Source organism: Lycorma delicatula, chromosome 12, assembly GCF_047948215.1.
Source record: "Lycorma delicatula isolate Av1 chromosome 12, ASM4794821v1, whole genome shotgun sequence".
NCBI lineage: Eukaryota > Metazoa > Arthropoda > Insecta > Hemiptera > Fulgoridae > Lycorma > Lycorma delicatula.
In genome coordinates, this window is record NC_134466.1 from 50108248 (window position 1) to 50132343 (window position 24096).

General features: G+C 31.3%; 1 protein-coding gene and 1 long non-coding RNA gene across 2 annotated transcripts in view; one reads left to right on the forward strand and one right to left on the reverse strand.

Annotated features, from left to right (window-relative positions):
• LOC142333155 (uncharacterized) overlaps positions 1 to 24096 on the forward strand; it is a 115988-nt gene that overhangs the window by 37965 nt on the left and 53927 nt on the right. The window lies entirely within an intron of this gene.
• The window catches only part of LOC142333312 (uncharacterized), a 62358-nt gene that overhangs the window by 21921 nt on the left and 16341 nt on the right, over positions 1 to 24096 (reverse strand). The window contains exons 2-3 of the mRNA XM_075380335.1: positions 11749 to 11848; positions 7070 to 7171 (exon numbers count right to left, since the gene is read on the reverse strand). Of these exons, the coding sequence (XP_075236450.1) occupies positions 7070 to 7171; positions 11749 to 11848 (202 nt within the window). The remainder of the gene's footprint in view (positions 1 to 7069; positions 7172 to 11748; positions 11849 to 24096) is intronic.

Sequence of the window (24096 nt, forward strand, 5' to 3'; positions counted from 1 at the left end):
TACCGTTATAATAATATCTCGTAAGATCAGTATTTTTCACCATAGCGTTCCTTAATACTGTAGATGACTTACATAGCAAACATTTTTTTTAAATTTCTACAAAATTGAGGACAGCTGAAACAAAGTTTTATCTGTGACGTTGTTGCAAGATGCGACCGAACTAAATTTTTTTTTAACTAACTTTTGGTGTAAAGTTCCTTGATGTTGAGGGGAGTAAGGAATGTGTAACTGTTTATTGATAAAACTTAACGTTTCAAAAACAGCGATCAGTGCAGCTGATAGGAGATGATGCAGCAAACTGTTATCGTTTACTCACGGATTCATCCCTTGGGGGTTCTCTTTGTCTTTAGCATTTTTTAATATTATACTTTAATAACTTTTGTAGTAGAACATATATTATAAATGTTATAATCTGTACAATTATTGGACATTCTCTAATTATAATAGAAAATTAATAATAATATGCAATTACGTTAGAAAAATAGAAAAAAATATATATATATTTATAAAAATGAGTTGTAGTGGAAGCACCGCCACAGGAATCATCAAGGGATTGTGTTGTCCCTAAATACAATGTGTCTGATACTGTAAGTATTATTAAAATAATTTTACTGACAACCAAGCGCATATTCGGCACAGTAATAAACTTCATAATCATAGAACATAGAATTTTTTTTTTGTTCCACAACCAGTATATTTACAATCGTGTCCTTAAGTGGTACTATAAGTAAGTAGTTAGATAATAAGTACATGAACCCTCAATGTTCTTAATGAGCTCCCAAATAAAACAATCGATAATAGTAGTTATCAGTAACCGGTAAACTTAAAGTTCATTAGAAAAAATATTTCTGCCAACGCTTCATAGTCCATAAAATTTAAGAAAATAAAAACTAATAAACGAATAAAAGAAACAAACAATCAAGTGGTAGGTAGTCGAACAAAGAAATAATCAACTTGTATGAGATATGGTACTTGTACTCGTAAATATGGTATAAAAAATAAATAAATAAAGTAAACAAACATTAAGTAAAAAGATTACTAGATTTTGTGATATTAACTGCAAACTGTTATTCAGTAGCCCCTAAGTCAAGCAGATGGAGACATTCAACTTTTGGACGTACCCACTGTAATCATTCAGATTGAAATCGAAGTAGTTGACGTTATTTTCTAAACGTTCGTATTTGACACTGTGCTGTCTCACAGAAATTTTGGGATTGAGTCGTGCCTCGACGGTCTAGGTCCTGTCCCAAGGGGAAGGGGATTAAAAAAAAAGAAAAAAAGGGTCTTTCTTTAGACGTCCTCCCTGGTTGATTAACTAAAGTGACTCCCTTGTCGAGGGCAATCTAACGAAAGAATTTAAAAGAGAATAATAAAATTCTTATTATTTTTTATTTGTATAATCATCTGTTATTATGATATAGTCAAATAATCCTAATTTTAATCAAGTTTTTTCACGATGAAATCATCAGGAAAAATGTCTACTTTGGACATATATGTTTATTGTGAAGTTGATTTTATTAATGATATTGTTAAGTTTAATCTGTTTTCCGTTTCCTTTTTTATCCATCAAGAGATTTCGTAAATTTTTAATTACAATACTAATCGATTTATTACAAAAATAATTTTTTAAATTTTATTCTTTTATCATATACCTTTCTACATTTTGATATGCGTTTGATTTTTTGTGGACGCCATGTTCACTTTTATAAAATGATTTTTCCGCTTGCTATAACAAGGAAAAATTGCTTAATTGCGTCCATCCGATCTATTTTTACGTTGGTTTCTTCCATCGAGAAGTCTTGTAAACGATTCGATAAGGGTAAATTTCAGCTTAATCGGTTGATTGAGCTTTATCTAAAACAGTAACAGATTCACAGAGACCGCTGTATATTAACATACATACACATAAACTAGACTAAAATTTGTGAAACAATCTTAGGAAAAAAAACAATAAAGTTAAAAATAATTGTAGAGAATAAATCTTTAAAGATTCATACTAAAGTTGTTTAAAAAATCCATCGTAAAATTTTAAAATAGTATTTACATTTTTTCTTTTAATTTCGATAGCGTGAACGAAGGTGTTTTAAACCATGTGAATCATTTCTCGTATGTATGTATTCAAAAAATAAAAGAAGTTGAAATATTATTTCTTATAATATTTTAGGTGAGTCGGAGTAACCCCATTTACGGGTGAAGTGTCGAGCTCGTTAGCAGGTTCCGCAAGATGTTATTAAATGTGCATGTGTGTGCCTGCCCCCTACCGACTAAACCTCCTATCTCACAGACTCTCGAAGTGGAGTTACCAGTCCGACTACATGGTCTCTGTTTCCCCACCACAAGAGCCGGAACTCGGTCTTCATGCCTTTGCCTCTAGCTGTGACACTACGAGAGGGGGAAGTCCCCGCCGGGACAGTGGTCTCTTTGCGTCTGGGGGCTCTACAGTTCTCGTGCCTCATAGGCACTTCCCACCTGTGAATGCACAGGCGAACAGCAACTCCGCAGAAGGCTGTCCATCACCCCGTTGTCACCCGTTCTTTCTCCCGCGCCGTAGTTGTTCCGCGCCACTATGATGTACTCCCGTTCTCCCTCGAGCTTCTTCTGTACCAGATTATCTGCAGTTAGTATGGCTACTGTATCTGTATAACCCTACCACTCTGTCTCTCAACTCCTGCATTCAGACACCTAAATTTGACCTTGAAAGATATCATCGTTTTCAGTGGAAATGCTCGAGACACTTTATAAGTTCTGGTGATAATTTCCATTTCTATATTTCCACGTTTTATATTTCTATATTCCCACATAGGTTTGAGCTTCTGTGGTGAATTATTTTATTAAACTGCAAAAAACATGTGACAATAAAGATAACGAAATAATTTTTATGATTCAACATTTGTAGTGGTTTTTATTTTTTATTTTTTGTAATTTTTTTCCTTACGTTTGTCACGATTATTTATAGATTCAATTAATTTTTTTTAATAATCTCTTACTTTATTCTTTTATTATTATTTTTTATGTTTTTACAACGGTTCCTTTTTTTAATTTTAATAGTAATGATTTTGCTTTTTCTACAATATTAACGTGTGGCAAGCCAGCTTCCCTTAGAGAAATTTATATCTCTGTAGGAAAACATCTAAGAATGATATAATTCATTATTTATAATACGGACAGAGAAAACCATAACCCAAGAGTTTGGCTATGTGTTTCATTCTTCCCTCAGCCAGGTAAAAAAAAAAAAAAACATAACACAATAAATATATTATGATGCATCTTCTAATTTAATTATTTATTAATTAAAAACTACATTAATTTACGCATTTTATGTGGTTCGTGGCAGTTTATTGTTATTCTGTTTACATTACAACATAGTATTTCTGTATTTGTTGATGAAATATATTATCGACCATATTATATTATTAATGAAATTTATTTCATTTTAGTATTATTGAGAACATTATAGAAAGAATAAATTGCATTAATTGACTGAAAAAGAAAAATATTATTTATATTTCATGTATATTAATTTCTGTTTGACATAAAAAACTAAATTATTTCGTAATTTTCAATAACAAAATTAGGACAAATTTTACTGCTAAAAGTATAATTCGACTTAGATAAACTTAGGTTCGGAAGTGTTTCTTTAAAGTGTCGGCGTACGAACAATTCTGTTCAGTTAAACTACCAGTAAATGAATGAGTTTTTTAACCGCCTGTAGATGAGACTACACGAAAACGGGATAGATTATTTTTAGCGCATGCGTAGTGTAATTGTCTAAATGACTTGCTATAAATTCTCTAAATATGCCATAATAAATAATTTTCTGGTAGCTTTTATTTTTAGCTATCATATTCTGTATTGTAGATTTAGATTTCACAAGAAAGTTAACATTTCGACGTATTTTCGCATCCTCCAGACGCCAAAAACACCGTCAGTTCAAAAAAAAAAAAATATATATATCTAATATATATATTTGACTTTTTTGTGGACAGGATAACTGCCGTATTTTTACGCCAATCACTTTCAAATTGATGGACAAAATATAACGACCCAAAATCTCGGTCGAGTTCTTTAATGGGAAAAATCGGATCATGAAGGTGGAAATGGAGGGCTTTTTCGAAAAAGAAATTGCTATAACTTTCTTATTAAATAAAATATGAAATTCGTCTAAAGTTCCTACTATTCTTTGAATAAGGGCCTAAAACTTATCTATGGATAGTTTTTTGATATTACCAACCGTTGGCCCAGCGGGTTGGAAAATGTGGTTTCGATGACAAAAAAATCATACCTTCCTTAATAAGCACAGTATCTAATCGGTTTTACGTGGTGATTAGTCCTGAAAATATTACCTAAAACTTTTGTTTGTAACAATTTTTGATGTGACCAATCCTTACGGCAAGGGATGACAAAAATGTTGGTGGAATTGTAAGAAGATGGTTGCTTGTCGTATTGTAAGCATGTGAAACTTTTTTTCACATGCAACCATTGTCGTATTGGGTATATTTGAAGTTTTTCTTAACTTTAAGGTGGAAATCTTTTTTATTCCCTACTTAGTACCGGTGAAATCTACCTCCACCTTCCGGCGTACCGAAAGAAACTTTAATATCAATAAAGGTATAAAAAAATTGGTTTTTAATAAATATGTTTTAAGTATTGTAAGTACAAATACAGGATCCCTTGTTCGTGCTGAAAAATTTCGCATGGTGAGAGTGCAGACTTGTAGTTTGAGACATCATGAATCTTATTTGTACTCTTTTTGCTATACACTTCAACTTATCGTGTTACGTATTTAATGAAGAATAGGTAATGACCTGTAAAATATGGTTATATATTAATAAAAAATATTCTTATTTCTATTGTAAAATGGTTATAATAATTTAGTAATAAATTGTTTTTTACCGCAGAGAAATTCCTTAAATTTACTACAAATAATCCATACGGTTTGACTTCAATCGGTCTGTTATTCCTTGTCATCATAATTAGTAACATTTTCTTAAACCATTCCGATTTGTTGATCCAATTAAATGCATATATTGAGTTCCGCAAATTTTCCCACTGCATTAAAAATAAAAAAAATTATTAGAATAAACTGGTAATATTATTGTTAAGGAAGCTAAATCACAGAGGTATTGAACATATTTTTAAGAAAGTTAGCTTAAAAATATATGTAAAAAAGAAACTGTATTGATTGCAACAACAAAAGTGGAAAACAGAAAAAAAAACAAAATATGGAGCAGTAATGGCGAACAGAAAAATTCAGTTATTTGGAAAAACAGATCAAACCAACTGACGAAAAAAATGATTTATTGTAGTACAAGCAATAGAGAATTGAATCTCCAGATAAATTTTGATAAACATCTAAAAGAAAAATAAATTTAAACAAAGGCAAAGATAGATGTTTTCTTGTAGTGGTAAGACCATCCCATTTATGAAGGTCATTGAATTTTGTTAAAAGAATTTAGAATGTGAAGAAGACAACACAAAGAAAAATTCTTGGACAAAAATGAAGGAAACAGGGCAGTACAGATTGAGATCCACAAAAGGACTGTATAAATTAGAAGGAACTGACAAAGTAGGAGATGCAATTTGAAAAAGAAAGCTGAACTACTTGGAATGGCTGAAGGAAGACTAACCCTAACCCTTCCACCAAAAAAAAAAAAACAACCAAAAATATTTTGGAGTTCCCTTTTACATTTCTGTTCTTTACTTTTTTTTTATAAAGAATTTTTTACGTTATGATTTTTCTGATTATTTATTTTTATTTTATTTATTTATTTTTATTTTTTATATTCTTTTATAAAGATTTTCTATATATTTTATTAATTGTTTGTTACGTTCAACTAAAAAATTAAAAACCAGTGGATGAAGAGTGTTGGAGAAACAGTGGATGAAGATTAAGGATATTGAAGAACAAAAATTATGGGCAGTGGAAAGTATATACAGTTAAACAGTTTATAGGTTTCCAAGATATTAACAGAAGAGAAGTAAGCTATAGTACAGAAAAGATAAGGTCATGAGGGAGAATAAACGATTTTTGAAGGATCTAAAATATGGAAGAAAAAAGAGTAAAACGTGAATAATTAGTTACAAGTGGGATCTATATAGGATCTGAAAGAAAGATACAGCTAAATGGAAGTCGCAAATAAATTATTAAAAAATAAGAATTCATATGTATCCTCTATGTATGAATATTAAAATATATGTTTCGTTTAACACATATTTAACTGTATTGTTTTCTTTAGAAAACACAGAACTTATCCTTGGAAATTTGTCTTACAAATTTCTTACTTAAAAAGAATTGAGTTTTATAATATGATAGACCTTGTAATTTTTCAGTATTATTAATGCAATAATTCATATATATGTTTTTTGAAGTATTTTTCACTTATCGAGAAATATCTTTTGTATTATTTTTCTCGGGAAAGGTTTACGTTATAATCATTATCACATGAGCATTTTCCTATTAAAATAAAGTTAATGAAGTGTGATACATTAAGGAAGATCCAAGATGGTGGATACAAATATCACCATATAGTAATTTTGTTATAATATAGATCCACGGTTGTTTCTCTCGCCTTTAATATTACCTTGTATAATAGATTCCAATATTTAGAACATTAAAAAACGAAAAGATGGGTAAATTTAAAAAATTATTTGTTACTATTTGTTTCAATTTCCTTAAGTATAATGTACAGATCTCGAGAACAACGTGTAAAGTAATATCGTTTAATGTGATATAAAACTTTATTTCAAGAAGATTTTCGTAACGTATAAAACTTCAAAAAAACAAGCTTCTTTTTCTTATCAAATTCTCGTAATATCTTTTCTATTCAAAATTTTTTAACGAATAATATAATCAACAAACCGCAATTTTCAGCTGATATTCATAAAACTGTGGTCGTATTATTTATATAGAATTTATTGTATTTAAATTTGGCGGTAATAAAATCTTTTCAGCAAAATAACAATACATGTAAATTATTTTTCTTGTTTTCCATATTATTTATTATTTTGAGACAAAATATAAGAAAATTCTACTGTTTTGTATTATTATATGTGATATTGAAATACGTACCTCAGTGTTTATCTCTTCACCACTACTGTCATATATGTATATCAGATAAAATATTAGTATACAAAGCTGCGTCTCAATCAGTTTGAAAACTATATCATCTTTCTATAAAATTATATTAAAAAAGATTTATTAAATTTTAATAATTTTTATAGCGTTTTGAGTAATTTATAGTTACAATCTAAACGTAAAATTAAATTATTTGCCTATAGAAACAATTGCTTATTCAATTAAAAGGTACAACAACCGGTCGTCATTGTATAAAACTAATTACGTCCCTTACGTAATGAAGTAGCAGTTATGAATGGTAAACCCATCGGGTTGGTCTAGTGGTTAACGCGTCTTCCCAAATCAGCCGATTTGGAAAGTCGAGAGTTACAGCGTTCAAGTCCTAGTAAAGCCAGCTATTTTTACACGGATTTGAATACTAGATCGTGGATACCGGTGTTCTTTGGTGGTTGGGTTTCAATTAACCGCACATCTCAGGTATGGTCGAACTGAGAATGTACAAGACTACATTTCATTCACACTCATACATATCATCCTCATTCATACTCTGAAGTTTTATCTAAACGGTAGTTACCGGAGGCTAATCGGGAAAAAGAAAGAAAGAAAGAATGTTATGAATGTTAACCCAACGGATTGGTTCAGTGGTGAACGTGTCTTCCCAAATCAGCTGATTTGGAAGTCGAGAGTTCCAGCGTTCTATTCCTAGAAAAATCAGTTATTTCTACACGGATTTGAATACTAGATCATGGATACCGGTGTTCTTTGGTGGTTTTTGTTTTTTCCCCTATCCCCCTAGGCCCGGACAGGCTGTGGAAGCACACTCGGTCTTAAGGGTGCCATTTTCTCTAATCTTCCGGGCGACCATGCCGGATCCGGTTATGCTATTTCCGGCATCGGTTACCACCCGGTCAGCCGGGATAGGTTCTCTCAATCACCTGCTTCAAATCACCTCAAATCAGAAGTACCGAAAACAGGGGACCACCGATTGGGACTCGGTCAACGCTTTTCCTTCCTGCTCACCCTTAGGAGCCCCCGTTCCCTCATCGGAAGTGCGACACCTCAGCATCGCACTCCTTATGAACGGGGCAATCCAGAGACACCCTATACTACCCCACTATGTACATGGTGTAACATGGTGAAGTGTTTTGCATAGCATGGTTTTTTAGTGGTTGCGTTTTAATTAACCGCACATCTTAGGAATGGTTTAACTGTGACTGTAAATATTACTCTGCATTTATACCCTCTGAAGTAATACCTGAACGGTAATTCCCGGAAACTAAACAGGAAAATAATGGAAAAGTTGTTATGCATGTTAACGGTTGGAGGGAGAAATCGAATAAGTATCTTGATAATTATTTTGCTTGATTAGTATATCAAGATATCTAACCTGATTATCTCCCTCCAACCATTAACATTCATAACAACTTCCTTATTTATACTTTTATTTTTTATTTTCTATTTTAGCCTCCGGGAAACACCGACAGGTATTTCAGAGGATGATATGTATGGGTGTAAATGAAGTGTAGTCTTGTACATTATGAGTTCGACCATTCCTGGGATGTGTAGTTAATTGAAACGCAAACACCAATGAACACCAGTATCTAGGATCTATTATTCAAATCCGTATAAAAGTAATTGCCTTTACTAGGATTTGAACACTAGAAGTATTTACTTCCAGATCAGCTGATTTGGAAGACGCGTTCACCAGTAGACCAACCGGGTGGATTTTCTTACGTATACTAGGGCCAGCCAATGTACCAGCTAGTGACGTCACAAGGAGACTGCATATTTCTACTACACGACCTGATAACATCAACTCTGCGTATCAAATCGAAGTATTACTGATTATCATATTTTACCCGGCAGTAACTATGATATATCTATTTTTTACTAATTATAAAAAATACGTAATTAATTCCTTTATAACCTTTATTTGAAAAAATTACTAATTTTTAATAATAAACAAAAGCTTACTTGAAGTTTCTGCATGCATATAATTCAAATTCTCGCAAGTTCACCATCCTCGCGAAACACTCACTTTCATTTTCAGATTCACTATCAGAGACTGTACGTATAATATAACGTTCGGTCATTTCATCTATCATTGGTTCCAGTTTTTTGTACTCTTTTTCAATAATTTTCAGTTTTTCACAATAGTTTTTGTTATCTTTATTTGCGGAATTAATTTTCTACGTAGTTAATTTTTCAAAATTTGCGAAAGAAAATGTGTAACGACTCGTTACATGTCTTTTTACGGCTGACCATACCATCTCGATCGGATTCAAATCTGGATGATACGGTGGTAGGCTAAGAATACTATGCCCATGTTTTTTCAAAAGTTCATCTAAGTGATATTTACGTACTTATTCATATAACTGCGGTTTCAGCATTTTTGAACTATACGGAATATTTCTCTAGCCAATCGGTCATACCTTTTCTTCCGGAGGTAGAATTTGTCGCTTTATCAATACCTGTATTGTGATAGTAGCGTTATCAACAACTTGGTGGAAGATTTGGAATCAATTTTTCACGCGCCCATTTCATGAAATCGTCTGTATTCATGTTGTCATGATATTTGACACTTTTCAAACTGGCTTTCCAAGTTGGTAACGCGTTGTAAAAGACTTTTACTCCATCATGAATTACTATTAAACGGTCACCTTTATTAATCGGTACATGAAGTCCGTCAACAATACCATCAGACTACAACTTTTTTGAACAATAAGACACTATAACTGTCTTATTAAGTAAAATATCAAATTCGTTTAAAGTTCCTACTATTTTGTGGATAAGGGCTTAAAACTTATCTATGGAAGGTTTTTTGATATAACCAACTATTGGCCCAAGGGATGCAAAAAATTTATTTCGAAGAAAAAATCATACCTTCCTTAATAGGCACAGTATCGAATCGGTTTTATGTGGCCATTAGTCCTGTAAATATTCCCTAAAACCTTTGCCTGTAAAAACTTTTGACGTAACCAATCCTTGCTGAAAGGGATGACAAAAATATTGCTGGAATTGTAAGAAGATGGGGACTTGTCGTAATCTAAGGATGTGAAACTTTTTTTCACATGCAACCATTGCCGTATTGAGTAAATTTGAAGTTTTTCTTAACTTTAAGGTGGAAATTTATTTTATCCTCTACTTAGCATATCTTTTCTCGTGGAGTTAGAATTTGTCGCTTTATCAATACCTTTATTGTGATAGGGGCGTTATCAACAACTGCTACTGACATTGCTGGAAGATTTATAAACAATCTTTCACGCGCCCATTTCATGAAATTATCTGTATTCTTTTTATCATGATAGTTGCCACTTTCCGAACTGGCTTTCCAAGTTGGTAATACGTTCGAATTAAACTGACTTCTACTCCATCATGAATTACTATTAAACGGTAACCTTTATAATCGGTACATGAAGTCCGTCAACAATACCATTAGAGTACAACTTTTTCGAACAATCCGAACTTAAAACGTACGTTTCATCCAAATAAACAATTGTAGCATTGCTGTGACAGTATTTACCCATTGTCTGAAAATATTCAATGTTCTTCCACCTGATATTGGGTTTCTCAATGAAAGGTTATCTTTTAGTTTCTGGTTTACGTCATTTGTAACCTATCTATTTCAAAATAACAGGTAAAGTTCATTCCGTGCCTTTAAAATCAATAGATGACTGAAGCCCTTGCCTTATTTTTTTTTAAGGTAGGTAATTCATTGTTCTTTGAACGAAATTAATTAACTGTTTTTCTAATTACACCTAAATCGAAATTGTCCAGTCCACTGACAGGTTTCGAACGTCGTTTATACTTTTTCGGTGTGCTGAAAGAACAAGATATGGATGTTGATTGAAGAATCATGTCTTTTTTTCTATTCTCAGTTTCTGAACCGGTTTTATTGATATCCCAGCAGCAGTTCTTTCTTTAAATTTTTGAATGCCAAATATATGTTTGTCGTCAGTTAATTTACCTATTATTACAGTTCATAAAATCATAAATATTATTTCACTTGCTTGACTCTCAATTGTCATCTTACCTTTAACATAAATATTAAATAAGCTTGTGGGTTCAGTCAGCAGCGATGCATCATCCCATTTATATTGGAGCAGGTTATTCATTTTTTATGGATGTACTTATAATAATGCAAAATAGTTCATTACGTTTTTTATATCTTTCTAATCGGTATTTTATGTTTTAAAATAATCTCACATCTTCTAGTAACTGAAATATTAACTCTAATTGTAATTAAACTGCATACGTATACATACGTTTCCCCTGTACTCTACCTACAAAATTATATTTTTAATATATTAATATTTCTGGTTTAATTTTATCCAAAAACTGTACAGAGATTAAAAAATTAAAAGGGGTTGATTATTGATGGTAAACAGTAATTATCAGCTTTGTATACACTAGTTGGAAAAATAGGATTTTTACCTATATTGATGTCGGTATGAATATATATATATGATGTGATAGGAAAAAAAAATTATGGGTTTTCAATATTGACAATTCCATGTATCATGTTTTCTTAAAAAAGAAAAAAAATTATAAAACCATGAGACGAAAGTGGAACATAAATTATTTATTTTTAATGGATTTTTTGGAAATTATTTCGCAATTGCGTATAATGTAAGAACCTAGTTAAAATTTACTGGAAAACAGTTTATATTTACCTGTACCATCATATAAACTGACATACAAGTATAAGAGCAAGCTCCACATTTTAATGCCATTGATATACCTTGAATTGCTTTATCGATTATTTTTAATTTTCTGAAAAAAAGAAACCTTTATTTAACATACATAGTATTTTAAGTAAAATTTTGCAACCTAAAATGATAAAACTATTAGTTGTTTATCAGTGATTATATTTATTGATGTAATGATTTATTTTATTTAGTTTTACCTTTAGTTATTAATGATCTGAATAAATACTAAACTTTAATTCATAATTTTTACAACACCAAAAAAAACATTTTAAAGATATAAAGCTTGATGAGGAGGGGAAAAATGGAAGAACGAATGAAAGAGAAAACATTTTTTTAAACTTTTTATTTGCGGAAGATTTAGTTTGAGAATGCTTTTAAAGTTTCTAAATATTTTTTTGAATGGATTTAATATTTACGTATATAATCAGGTTTTCTTTCTTCAGTCATTTGTAACGGACCATATATAAATATCATATAAATCATGATGTCATTATTTGATGATAAGGCACACTAATAAAGGTATATATCATTACAATTTCCCTATAGAAACCTATTGTTTTGTAATTATTTAAGATTAATATAAAACATAACATAAGACAATACAGCAAGGTTGTCTCGCCGGAAGTGTTGTATGCAGAAGAAACAACAATAATCAGAGTAATGTCCAAAATTCATAAAATGGAGAAGCAACGGAAAATCCTCAGGAAAATCCACGGTGCGTCTAAGAGACGGAACCTGAATTAAACGATCCACAAAGGAATTATATGAAAGCGTAGATACCGTCGTCGACAAGTTTAGGAAAAGACGTCTGCAATTCTAATAAACTTATTCAGTATTGGTAAAGACCAGACAAATTAAGAAAATTTTCAACATCGTCAATGCAAGTAAATTATAATCAATTTGGATGAAAGAAACACAAGATGATGTGGAACGACTGAACATCTCGGAAGAAGAAATCAAGGACAAAAGGACATTTAGAGATGAAATTAGAAATAAGAAAATTGAACAAGAGCAAACAGAGAAACGATAGGAAGAAGATAGTAGTAGGAGGAAATATAATGAACGGATGAAGAGGTTTAGGAAGAAAAGAAAATTGAAGAAGTAAGTAAAGGCATGATTGGCTCAAGTTCACTCGCTGTTCGAAATTGGCATAATCGGCTGATTTCGCTCTGATTTCTACATCTTCGATAAAATTAAGCGAGATTGTACTTCTTGGGACCAAAATTAAGGGTTAAATTTAGTAGTTTAACAACCTGTTCTAAAATAGTGAAAAAAATACAACTCAAAAATTTATTTTGAGTAGATTTTGAGAAATTTGGGGTCGAAAAACACAATATTTTGTATTGGGTGTAATATTTTTCTTAATGGAAGTTAAATACAAAAATTTTTATAAAAAACTGGTAAAGTAATGGATTCTGAGTAAGATTATCGTATATAGTAGAAAGAAACTAAACACAAAACTATGAATTCCAAGTTTATTAAAAACAAACATAAAAAAGTGGCAAAATTTATATAGGCATTAAAGTAATAAAAATTTTCAGTAATACAAAATAACAGAATTAAATACATATTGAATAATAAAAAATTAAAAAGAATGATAAATCAAATAATATAACAAATTTTAACTTTATTCATCCAATTTTTACCGGAATCAAAATTCTCTACAAGTTTCCTTTATAACTTTTATTTATTTATTATCCATTGTACGCTAGTATTCTACTCCAAACATAAAAAATTGTGTTTTTCGATCCCCATCTTTTATTTTTTCTTCAGATTTCTCGAAAACTATTAAAATATAGGTTTCAGAACTGCACTTGTTTTCTGGCTTAGGTGTCTAGTGAATCTTGCTTAATTTAACCCAAGACACAGAAATCAGGATGAAATCTTTCGATAGCCGACAATTGCGACGAAGCGATTCCAAACTTGTGTTTATGTAAACATTAATCTTTATTTTCATTTTCTTATACATCATACTTCCTTCCAAAATGTTTACGAATGTGTATTCAAAGGAAGTAATTCAACACTCTTATCGGTAAACATTCATCACCTCTACATTTGATATGTAACGACGTCTCGTATGTATTACATGCAAAGTATATCTTAACAATCCGAAAAATGTTGAGAAAAAAAGGTTTTAATATTTAAATTGACTTACTGGATTAGTGGTGTACCAAATGATTATAAAAATATATGTAATTAGTATCGTGAACCTCTTACAGCATTAATAGGCGCAAAATGTAACGTTTGCACAGGAAAGATGTAGATTTCAGTTATAATTGTGTAAAATACGAAATTATTCTATCAGATTTAAAAAAATAAATAAATCACCTTTAATGTTGATTTATATGTTGGATGAAATTAAACTTTTAATATTTATTTACGTTTTAAGTTTCTCAAATTTTTTACAAAATTTGAGAACTTTTCCTTTAGGCCTTTATGAATTTTTATTCTATTTGTAAAATTATTGAAACTATACGATGTACGAATACATAAAATATGCCACCAAAATAGCTTCGTCATTTGCCCGATAATAAAGCGTTTTCGGACATATTCGTATGAATTTCATTACTTATTTCAACATAAGTTCCAAAATTATAACATAAGTTCCAAAATTATTTATCTTTCCTCGAGAATATATATATATATATATATATATATATATATATATATATAGAATATGTACTTAGATTGACGCAATATAAAAATGATTTACTGTTCGATTTATTAAACTTTTTTCTGCCTCTCCCAAATCTTTCAGTGTAGTTTACCATAGTTGATAGTAATTGCTGTAAGGAATGTGTGGAAGTCAAAAAAAAAAAAAGAATATGTCATTATTGTAAGTTTTATAAATAATATTGTACTAACCTGTAAATTAGTTGATGATGTTTAATAATATTTATTAATATTTCTTTTATTAATAGTGATTCGTTTACCTTAAATTCATTTCCATATTTATAAATACTTTGTGGGGTTATTTTTGATTTCACGTTCATGGAAATTATAAATTCCATTTCATTTATCGACAATGATAGTAATTTTATGTCTTTGCTGATTATTTTCATCGATATTAATGTTGCACAATATGCAAGATATGAAAAATTTACAAGTAACCAAATATATATAGTTTGTAATAGATTCCAGAATGAGTAAATGTAAAAATTTTTGTAATTTGATAAATAGTAAACGGGGTATAGTAATGGTAAATTTTCAATTTTTATTGTATTTAAGTCATTTGCGGTCATAACAATAAAAAATGTAACAATGAATGTCCAGCTGCATGAAATATAACAGTAAAATTGAAGTATGTAATACAGAATATTATTAGTTGTTACTAATTCTTTTGAGATAAGTTTCATTAATTTTTTTCTATCTTCTGTTATCTGGTATGTAAATTCATTATAAGTCCCATCATATATCAGTTTACTTGTTTTGGTAATATCCTCCAAAGATTTCAGACAAACGGCAACATACATTAGATGAACTATAAAAAATACCATTGATTTCAATGAAGCTATTCTATTATCCAAATCATTCCAGTTGTATTTTAATTGTAATATACAAAACGACCCTATCAGCAATTTCAGTGAAATATATATGAAAATTATTATATTGTATTTACCGCTGTTTAAATTACAACTTAATATATTTAATGTAGTTTTCATTTTGGTAGAAACTTCCATTTTTTATTTTGTTAATATTATTTTCTGAAAGTGAAAAAATTTCGTTGTAACTGTTTGACATTAAATAATTAAAAGCAGGTACATACTCATAAAATTTTCCAGTACCGGAAATTTTGTTTTTTTGTTATAGCAAACCGCAAGAATATGGTCCACAAAATCCTTTTTTTTCTGGCTTAGCCTCGGAAACCAAGGTAGTTTCCGAGGTTTACCTCACAGGATGATATGTATTAATGAAGTGTTTAGTCTTGTAAATTCTCAGGTCGACCATTACTGAGATGTGTGGTTGAAACCCAACCACCAAAGAACACCGGTGTCCACGATCTAGTATTTAAAATCCGCATAAAAGTAACTGCCTTTTCTCGGTTTCGAACCATAGAACTCTTGACTTCAAAATCAGCTGATTTGCTATGACGAGTTCAACACTAGACCAATCCGACGGGTTATGGTTCACAAGCACTGACGCTGACTACATCACAATTTTATGAGAAATACATGTTTATTTCAATGTTACATTGATATGAAGAAAATCTTACTTTCAAGTCAAATTTTTCCTGAGTTAGATTTTTACCGATTTATTTTCTCAAATTATACCTACAGATTTCCAAAAGCAGGGACCATTTTCTTGCGGTCTGATTTAAAAAATTTATGTCATGTATTTTTATAGCGTCATAGTTAGTTAAATGTATATAAAAAAAATTAAAGATGAAGGGTTAGAAATCTAATATTCACAAAATAGTTTAAACATTAGAGAATACCTGCTAGCCCATAAGGTGCTAGTACCGAAAGGACTTCAACGGTCGGACTGAAGGGGAATCACACTGGGAGTACGAGGCTCAAAAGCTTGGTCTCCCAAGGTCAGACCCAGTAAATAAATTTCACGCTGGTCCATACGGATTGGAACACAAATTACAAAGTCCGTTCATAAATAAAACTTAAAATTAATAATCGCCACTAAATAACCCATGAAACCGGCCCGAAAAAGAAAGATACAGCAGCAAGGGACATTGTTCAGGCTCTGCGATCTGTAGGGAGAAATATTGAAACTCCCGCTATTTTTGCGTTCCGTTCCGTTCTGTAGAACTAAACGAATCTCTTTTTCAAGGGAAAAATATCATTTGAACACGTTTTACAATCAGTAGTTTGGAGGAATTTGCGGAGAAACAGAAAAAACTTTTTTTATATTTCCGTTCCCCGAAAGAAAGACATGTTATTAAATGTTTTAAAGGAATGTGTTAGACCTAGGACGAATGTAATTTTTTGTTGTTGGCGGAGTTACGATGATGTACCTAATCTATGAGGTTGCAGTTTTACACTTCAAATTGTTAATGGTTCTATTAACTTGCGAGATTCAATTACTGGGGCGCATATAACCACAGTGGAGAGTGTATAGGCAGTAACGAGAAGAAGGAATCTGAAGGAGCATGATACATCGATATTTACACAACATTTACATGTTTTGATAATATGCTGTCTGTTATTTACTTAAAATAAACAACCCAAAAATGAATCAAAGAAATATTTCAAAAAATAAGTCTGATACAATTGACTTAACCGAATAAAAAAAATAATTTTCATTATCCGCGATTCCTAGCTTAATGAAGTATTTTTTAACCTATGATTTTACATATCAATCTGTTTTTTTATTTGGAAGAATGAATATTTTGTTAAAGCAAAACAAAAAGGGTAAGAAATTTTGATAGTTAATAAAATAACCTATTACAAAGACGTTATTTGTTATTATAAAACTTTCGATGTAAAATACCCGCAATAGAGATTCTAGCGAAATAAATTAGATTATTGAATCTTTGAATACAAAAGATTTTATTCCTTTTACTATTATAAATTGTAATCTGTCAAAGATCAAAAACAAAATCTTTTACTTACATACCAATAGTGATGGGCAGGGCAGCTGCGCGTAGCAGACGATTGATACATTCGTTCGAACGATTTATACTGTTTGTTACTGACGATTTATGTAAAATTATATTTGCGTTTTGGGATAATAAAGAAAAAGATTGCGGTTCGAGCTGCGTTAAAAAATACGTAAGAATATACTTAACTGTGGTATAGTTAGCCCAGTATATACTTAACTGTATATTTATACTCATTTAACTGTGTACTTAAAAAGCATTTATACTTAATTGTGTTAAATACCTTACTGTGGTTTATATATATATTTTTTCCCCTACTTCCCCGCGCCGGGTATCCATTCAAGTATGCGCAGCCCGGGAAAGTGTCCTTTAAACTCAAAGGAGGCCTCCCCACCCGCCGGCTGTACGTCCGGCACGGCAGGTCAGCCCCCCCCCCCCACCGGTTGGATCTTTTGTTTTAATGTGCCTGCCTCAAGCCCCCCCGACAGAGAACCAGGCCCGACAAAGCCGTCCCTAGCTCCCGCCGAGGGAACCGGGTCTCGGTCTCTTCATTACCCAGTTGTTATGATCCCCAAACGAAGGAATGATCTTCTCCTCATAACTGCTTGCCTTAACGAAAATATTAAACTACTAAGTTACCACGGGGCCTCAATGGCCTCTTAAAAGGGCTACATCATCTTTAGCCTTTAGCACTATCTTGGCAAACTCCTCCATTTTGTTCCAATTGTCAGCGGGTCGCAGGAGAAAATGAAGCAGATTGTCTGGATTTAATTCTTGCAGCCCTGCACGTCGTCTATGTATAGTCCATCTATTACAGTGGAACAGAGTATGTTCGGCAGTATCCGAATCCTGGCAGAACATGCAAATAGGTGCTGGTCGAATCGATGTAAATAATATTAGAAGCTACCGTGCCCAGAAAGTATTTGAGTAAGATAATAACCAACCTCCCCATGTCCTCTATCAAGCCACATGCCCAAGTCGGGTATCAATCTCCTGGTCCAGGTAGCTTTACTGTGGTTTATATACTTAAGTTTATACGCTCGCGTGCGTGCGTGTATGGGTGCACACGCGCGCGAGTGTTTATGTGTGAAGATAGACTTACATGAAGACGTGTGCTAAATTTTTTATGTAATATTTCGAGATTTACAGTTACTTTTTTATATTTTTGATATTATTTACGGAATAATCGCTCTACCATTTAACGTCACAACTTAGCAGTGACAATATGTCGTCCATCTCTACAAACCTTTGAAATATTCGTGAAATGAATAATGTGTAAAAACGTAAAGGTTTGCAACACTGACAGGGATATCTAAGGCGGCTGAAGGGTCACGTAACCAAAATACTGCAATCTTATTGGTTCATGACTCATTTCTGTTATGTTCGTACGACTAGCGGCCTTTCACAATAAATTTTCGGTAAAAAAAATTTAAATGATATATTTACGGAAAAATACACAGTAAACTACTGTCTCCAATTCTTTCTTCACTGATTATTTCTTTTTGTTTTTTAAGCATTTACATAACCAAATCCGTAATGATTATCATTATTAATTGATCTGTAATTGAAAAAATGTCCATTAGTTCCTTGTTGTTGGGTCTTTCTGTTTATCTCACTATTAACATTTAATCACGGTTATGTATTTATTTCATTGTTTTTAAGATGGACGGAGTTTCCGATTGCGTTCCGGTCCTTATTTGATCGTGTTCGTGAAGTATTTAACTTTGCTGATCTACTTGTGAGATGAACAACATATTTGAATCCTTTTCCAGACGCGATTCCCTTTCAGTCTTGGCTTAATTGCGTCCATCCGATCTGTTTCTGCGTTGTTATTTTCCATCGAGAAGTCTTGAAGACTATTCGTTAAGGGTAAATTTCATTTTAATCGGTTGATTGATCTTTGCGTAAAACAGTAACAGTTCACAGAAACCACTATATATTTACACACATACTTAAACGAGACTAAAATTTGTGCAACAAACTTAGGACTAAAAACAATAAAACTAAAAATATGGTTAGATAATAAATCTTAAAAATTAATACTAAAACTGTTTAAAAAATCCACCGTAAAATTTTTAAATGGTATTTACATTTTTTCTATGAATTTCGATAGCATGAACGAAGGTGTTTTAAATTCTGTGAATGATTTCTTGAATGTATGAATTCAAAAAATAAAAGAAGATTGAAATATTATTTATTATATTTGAATTTTTTTTCAAATGTTCGTGTGTGTGCCTCGCCTTACTGACTAAACCTCCTATCTCACCAATTCCCTTCTCGGAACCGAACCCGCAATTAAGCATTTATAAAGTCCCAGGAGGTGCCTTTGACCTCAGGGAATCCAGAATCCCTGTCCATCATCACCGTTGCACTTCCGGGTTAATTCGGACGAACAGGAATCGCAGGAGACTATCCATTACCCCCTCGCTAACCGGTCCTATTCTTCTGCATCAATCAGAGGACTTTTCCTCGGCCAGTCAGGTACAGTTTACGGAATTGTCTAATATTTTAACGAGCCTGCCCGCCTGCCGGCTATTTGTCCGTGATGGACAGGCGACATCCTGTCCATGTAGCCTGTAGGATTTTGCTATTTTATTGTTAGGCTTCTAACTCCTGTGGTGGTGTTACCATGTCAAACTACGTGGTCCCCCTTCCCTCACCCCAGGAGCCCGAACTCAGCATTGATGCCTTTGCCATTAGCCGAGACACTCCAAACGGGGAATATAAATGATTTATGCTTCGTAGGGATTTGAACATAATTTTTTTTAACGGTCCTTCGAATGTTTTTGCAATATTAGTTACTGAGATTATTGTAATAATTAGAATTAATATTTCCCCTGCGTATGCACAGACGAACAGCAGGGGACTTTCCATCACCTCTACGCCACCCGTACTTCCTGGACCGTAGATTTTATAAACCCCGCTATGAAGCTGTACTCCTGTCTTCCCTAGAGCATCTTCTGTACCAAATTATCTGCAATGAACATGACTACTGAATCTGTATAATCCTGCCTCTCTGTCACCCAACTCCTGCATTCAAACACATAAATTTGACCTTGAATTACATCAAAGTTTTGAGAGGTAATGATCGAAACACTTTATAAGTTCTGTAGATTTCCATTTCTATATTTCCACGTATATGTTAATTCACCACGTAAGCTCAAAGCTTCTGTGATGAATTAATTTAGTAAACAGAAAAAAAACATGTGAAAGTAAAGATAATGAAATTAGTATTTTTATGATTCAACGTCTGTAGTGGTTTTTATTTATAATTTTTTTTTGCAATTTTTACCTTATGTTTTGCATCAATTTACATTTATTTTTGTCAGAATAGATTCAATTAATTTTTTTTTTAATATCTTTAACTGTTCTTTTTTTAATTTTTATATTAATGATTTTGGCTTTTTTACAACATTAACGTGTGGTCAGCCAGCCGCCTTTAGAAAAACTAACATCTGTGTTAGAAAACACGTAAGAATGATATATTTTTTATTTACAATCCGCATAGAGAATACCATAACCAAAGAGTATGGCTATGTATTTCATTCTTCTCTCTGTTACAGTCAGGTAAAAAAAAAAACAATAAATAAAAAAATTATGATGCATCTTTTAATGAAAATATTTATGAATGAAAAACTAAATTAAATTATGCATTTTATGTTGTTCATGACAGTTTATTCCTATTCCATTTAAATTACAACATAGTAATTCCGACCATGTTATTTTATTGATGAAATTCAATTCGAATTTATTTCATTTTAATATTATTGAGAATATTACAGAAAGAATAAATCGCATTAATTGACTGAAATAGAAAAATATATTTGTATTTCGTGTATAATATTAATTTCTATTTGACATAAAAATCTAAACAATATCGTAATTTCAAAGAAAAAATTAGGACAAATTTTACTGGTAAAAGTATAATTCGACTTAGACGAACTTAGGTTCGGAAGTGTTTCTTTAGAGAAAACTTTACCCCTAATTTTGCGCCTTCGGTAAAATTAAATGACCCTTTAATTCTTAGGACTAAATTTAGGCATAAATTTAGTGGTGTTACATGGCATCCTAGTTGAAAATTGAAACGCATACCCAGAAACTGTACATTTAATAATTTCCAAGAAATCTGGGGTAAAATACAAAAGATTGTTGTCGAAAAAACTGTTATGTTTTTGATGTAAAATAACTTCGTTAAATATGGAATAAACACATACAAATTTTAAACAAAACATGTACAGAATTCTTTTCTGAGTATAATATTAAGAATAAAGGTGACATTAACTAATTGTTATAACAAGAATTTTGAAGTTTATTTAAAACAAAACATATAAAAATGTGGCACTTAATAATTAGCTTTAATCGTAACTTTTTTTACTTAAAATCAAATTCTAAACAACTTTTCTTTATAACATTTTTCAGTTTATTATCCATTTAACAAAGTTACTTTACGACAAATAAAAAAACAAATATTATTTTCAACTTCAATCGTTTATCTATTTCACCAAATTTCTATAAAACTACTAAAAGAACAATTCTGATATCTTTTCTTTTTGTTTCTTTCTTTTTTTCACGTCATATTTGATGTAAATTTGTTAAATTTTTATATCAATTTGAATCATAAAATATATAATCGATCTTAATTGTACTTTAGGCGCATAAAGAAGGGGGAATTTTTTGCTCATCTGACACTCGCCATTTGATCTATATTTGTATGTCCATTTTAATTCATATTCACCAATAGAGCATGTCCTAAAATTTGTTACATACTTCCTGATTCACTCTATTTTATATACTCTGTTTGATTTGATATATATAGAGTTTCAGTTATTTTGTTTGCAAATTAAATGTTAGTGGTCACTTGTTTCATTTGATATAATTTAATTATTATTAGTTTTTGCTTTTATTTTTTCTTCATTGTAATATAATTGTTTTTCATTCCCTAATTAGGCTTAGTATTAAATTACCCATATATTAGTGTTATTAGGTTAAGGTTAAGTTTGTTAGATGTAGGTGTTAAATTAACAACCCATCGGTTTGGTCTACTGGTGAACGTGTCTTCCCAAATCAGCTGATTTAGAAGTCGATAATTCCAGCGTTCAAGTGCTAGTAAAGTCAGTTATTTTTACACGGATTTGAATACTAGATCGTGGATGGTCGAACTGAGACTGTACAAGACTACACTTCATTTACAGTCATACATATCATCCTTATTCATCCTATGAAGTATTATCTGAAAGGTAATTAGCGGGGATAAACAGGAAAAAGAAAGAAAAGGTTTTAGATTAACACCTATTTACGTAATAAAATTCATTTCCAATGTTCTCTAGCATTATCTTTATCAGCTAGGACATCGTACATGGGAAACGATTCATTAAGATATTTAATATGTAACTAAGGTTACTGAGAAATTAAAATGTAATTTTAGCAATCCAGATCAACAACTTATATTGAAACCTTTCAATAAGGTAGTACAGTTAAACCACCAGTAAATGAATAAGTTTTTTAACCGCAGCGGGTGACTAAATGAAAACGGGAAAGATTATTTTTAGTGCATGCGTATTGTCATTATCTAAATGCCATTTGATATAATTTGTCTAATTATGTCATACGTAATAATTTTTTTCTTTTTTTCTAGTGCCCCATCTTCTGTATTAGGTAGATATCTTACCAAAAGCTACGTATTTTAATGGGTACTATGATTCTAGTTCTGGAAAATTTTGACGTATGTTCGCATCCCCCAGACCTCAAAACCACCGTCAGTTGTCAGTTCAAAAAACAAGTTTTATATATATATATATATATATATATATATATATATATAATATATAATATATATAATATATAATAATGTTATATATAAGTTTTTTTTCATATTTTTTTTTTTTGGACACGACAACTGACTTAATTTTTCGATGATACACAAAATATAACGACCAAAACTCTTGGCCGAGTTCCTTAATGGGAAAAAGTTCCACTATGGGGTGGAAATGGGGACTTTTTCGAAAAAACCACTATATAACACTAGTGAAATAAAACACAATAAGACACTATAACTGTCTTATTAAGTAAAATATCAAATTCGTTTAAAGTTCCTACTATTTTATGGATAAGGGCTTAAAACTTATCTATGGAAGGTTTTTTGATATAACCAACTATTGGCCCAAGGGATGCAAAAAATTTATTTCGAAGAAAAAATCATACCTTCCTTAATAGGCACAGTATCGAATCGGTTTTATGTGGCCATTAGTCCTGTAAATATTCCCTAAAACCTTTGCCTGTAAAAACTTTTGACGTAACCAATCCTTGCTGAAAGGGATGACAAAAATATTGCTGGAATTGTAAGAAGATAGGGACTTGTCGTAATCTAAGCATGTGACACTTTTTTTCACATGCAACCATTGCCGTATTGAGTAAATTTGAAGTTTTTCTTAACTTTAAGGTGGAAATTTATTTTATCCTCTACTTAGCATATCTTTTCTCGTGAAGTTAGAATTTGTCGCTTTATCAATACCTTTATTGTGATAGGGGCGTTATCAACAACTGCTACTGACATTGCTGGAAGATTTATAAACAATCTTTCACGCGCCCATTTCATGAAATTATCTGTATTCTTTTTATCATGATAGTTGCCACTTTCCGAACTGGCTTTCCAAGTTGGTAATACGTTCGAATTAAACTGACTTCTACCCCATCATGAATTACTATTAAACGGTAACCTTTATAATCGGTACATGAAGTCCGTCAACAATACCATCAGACTA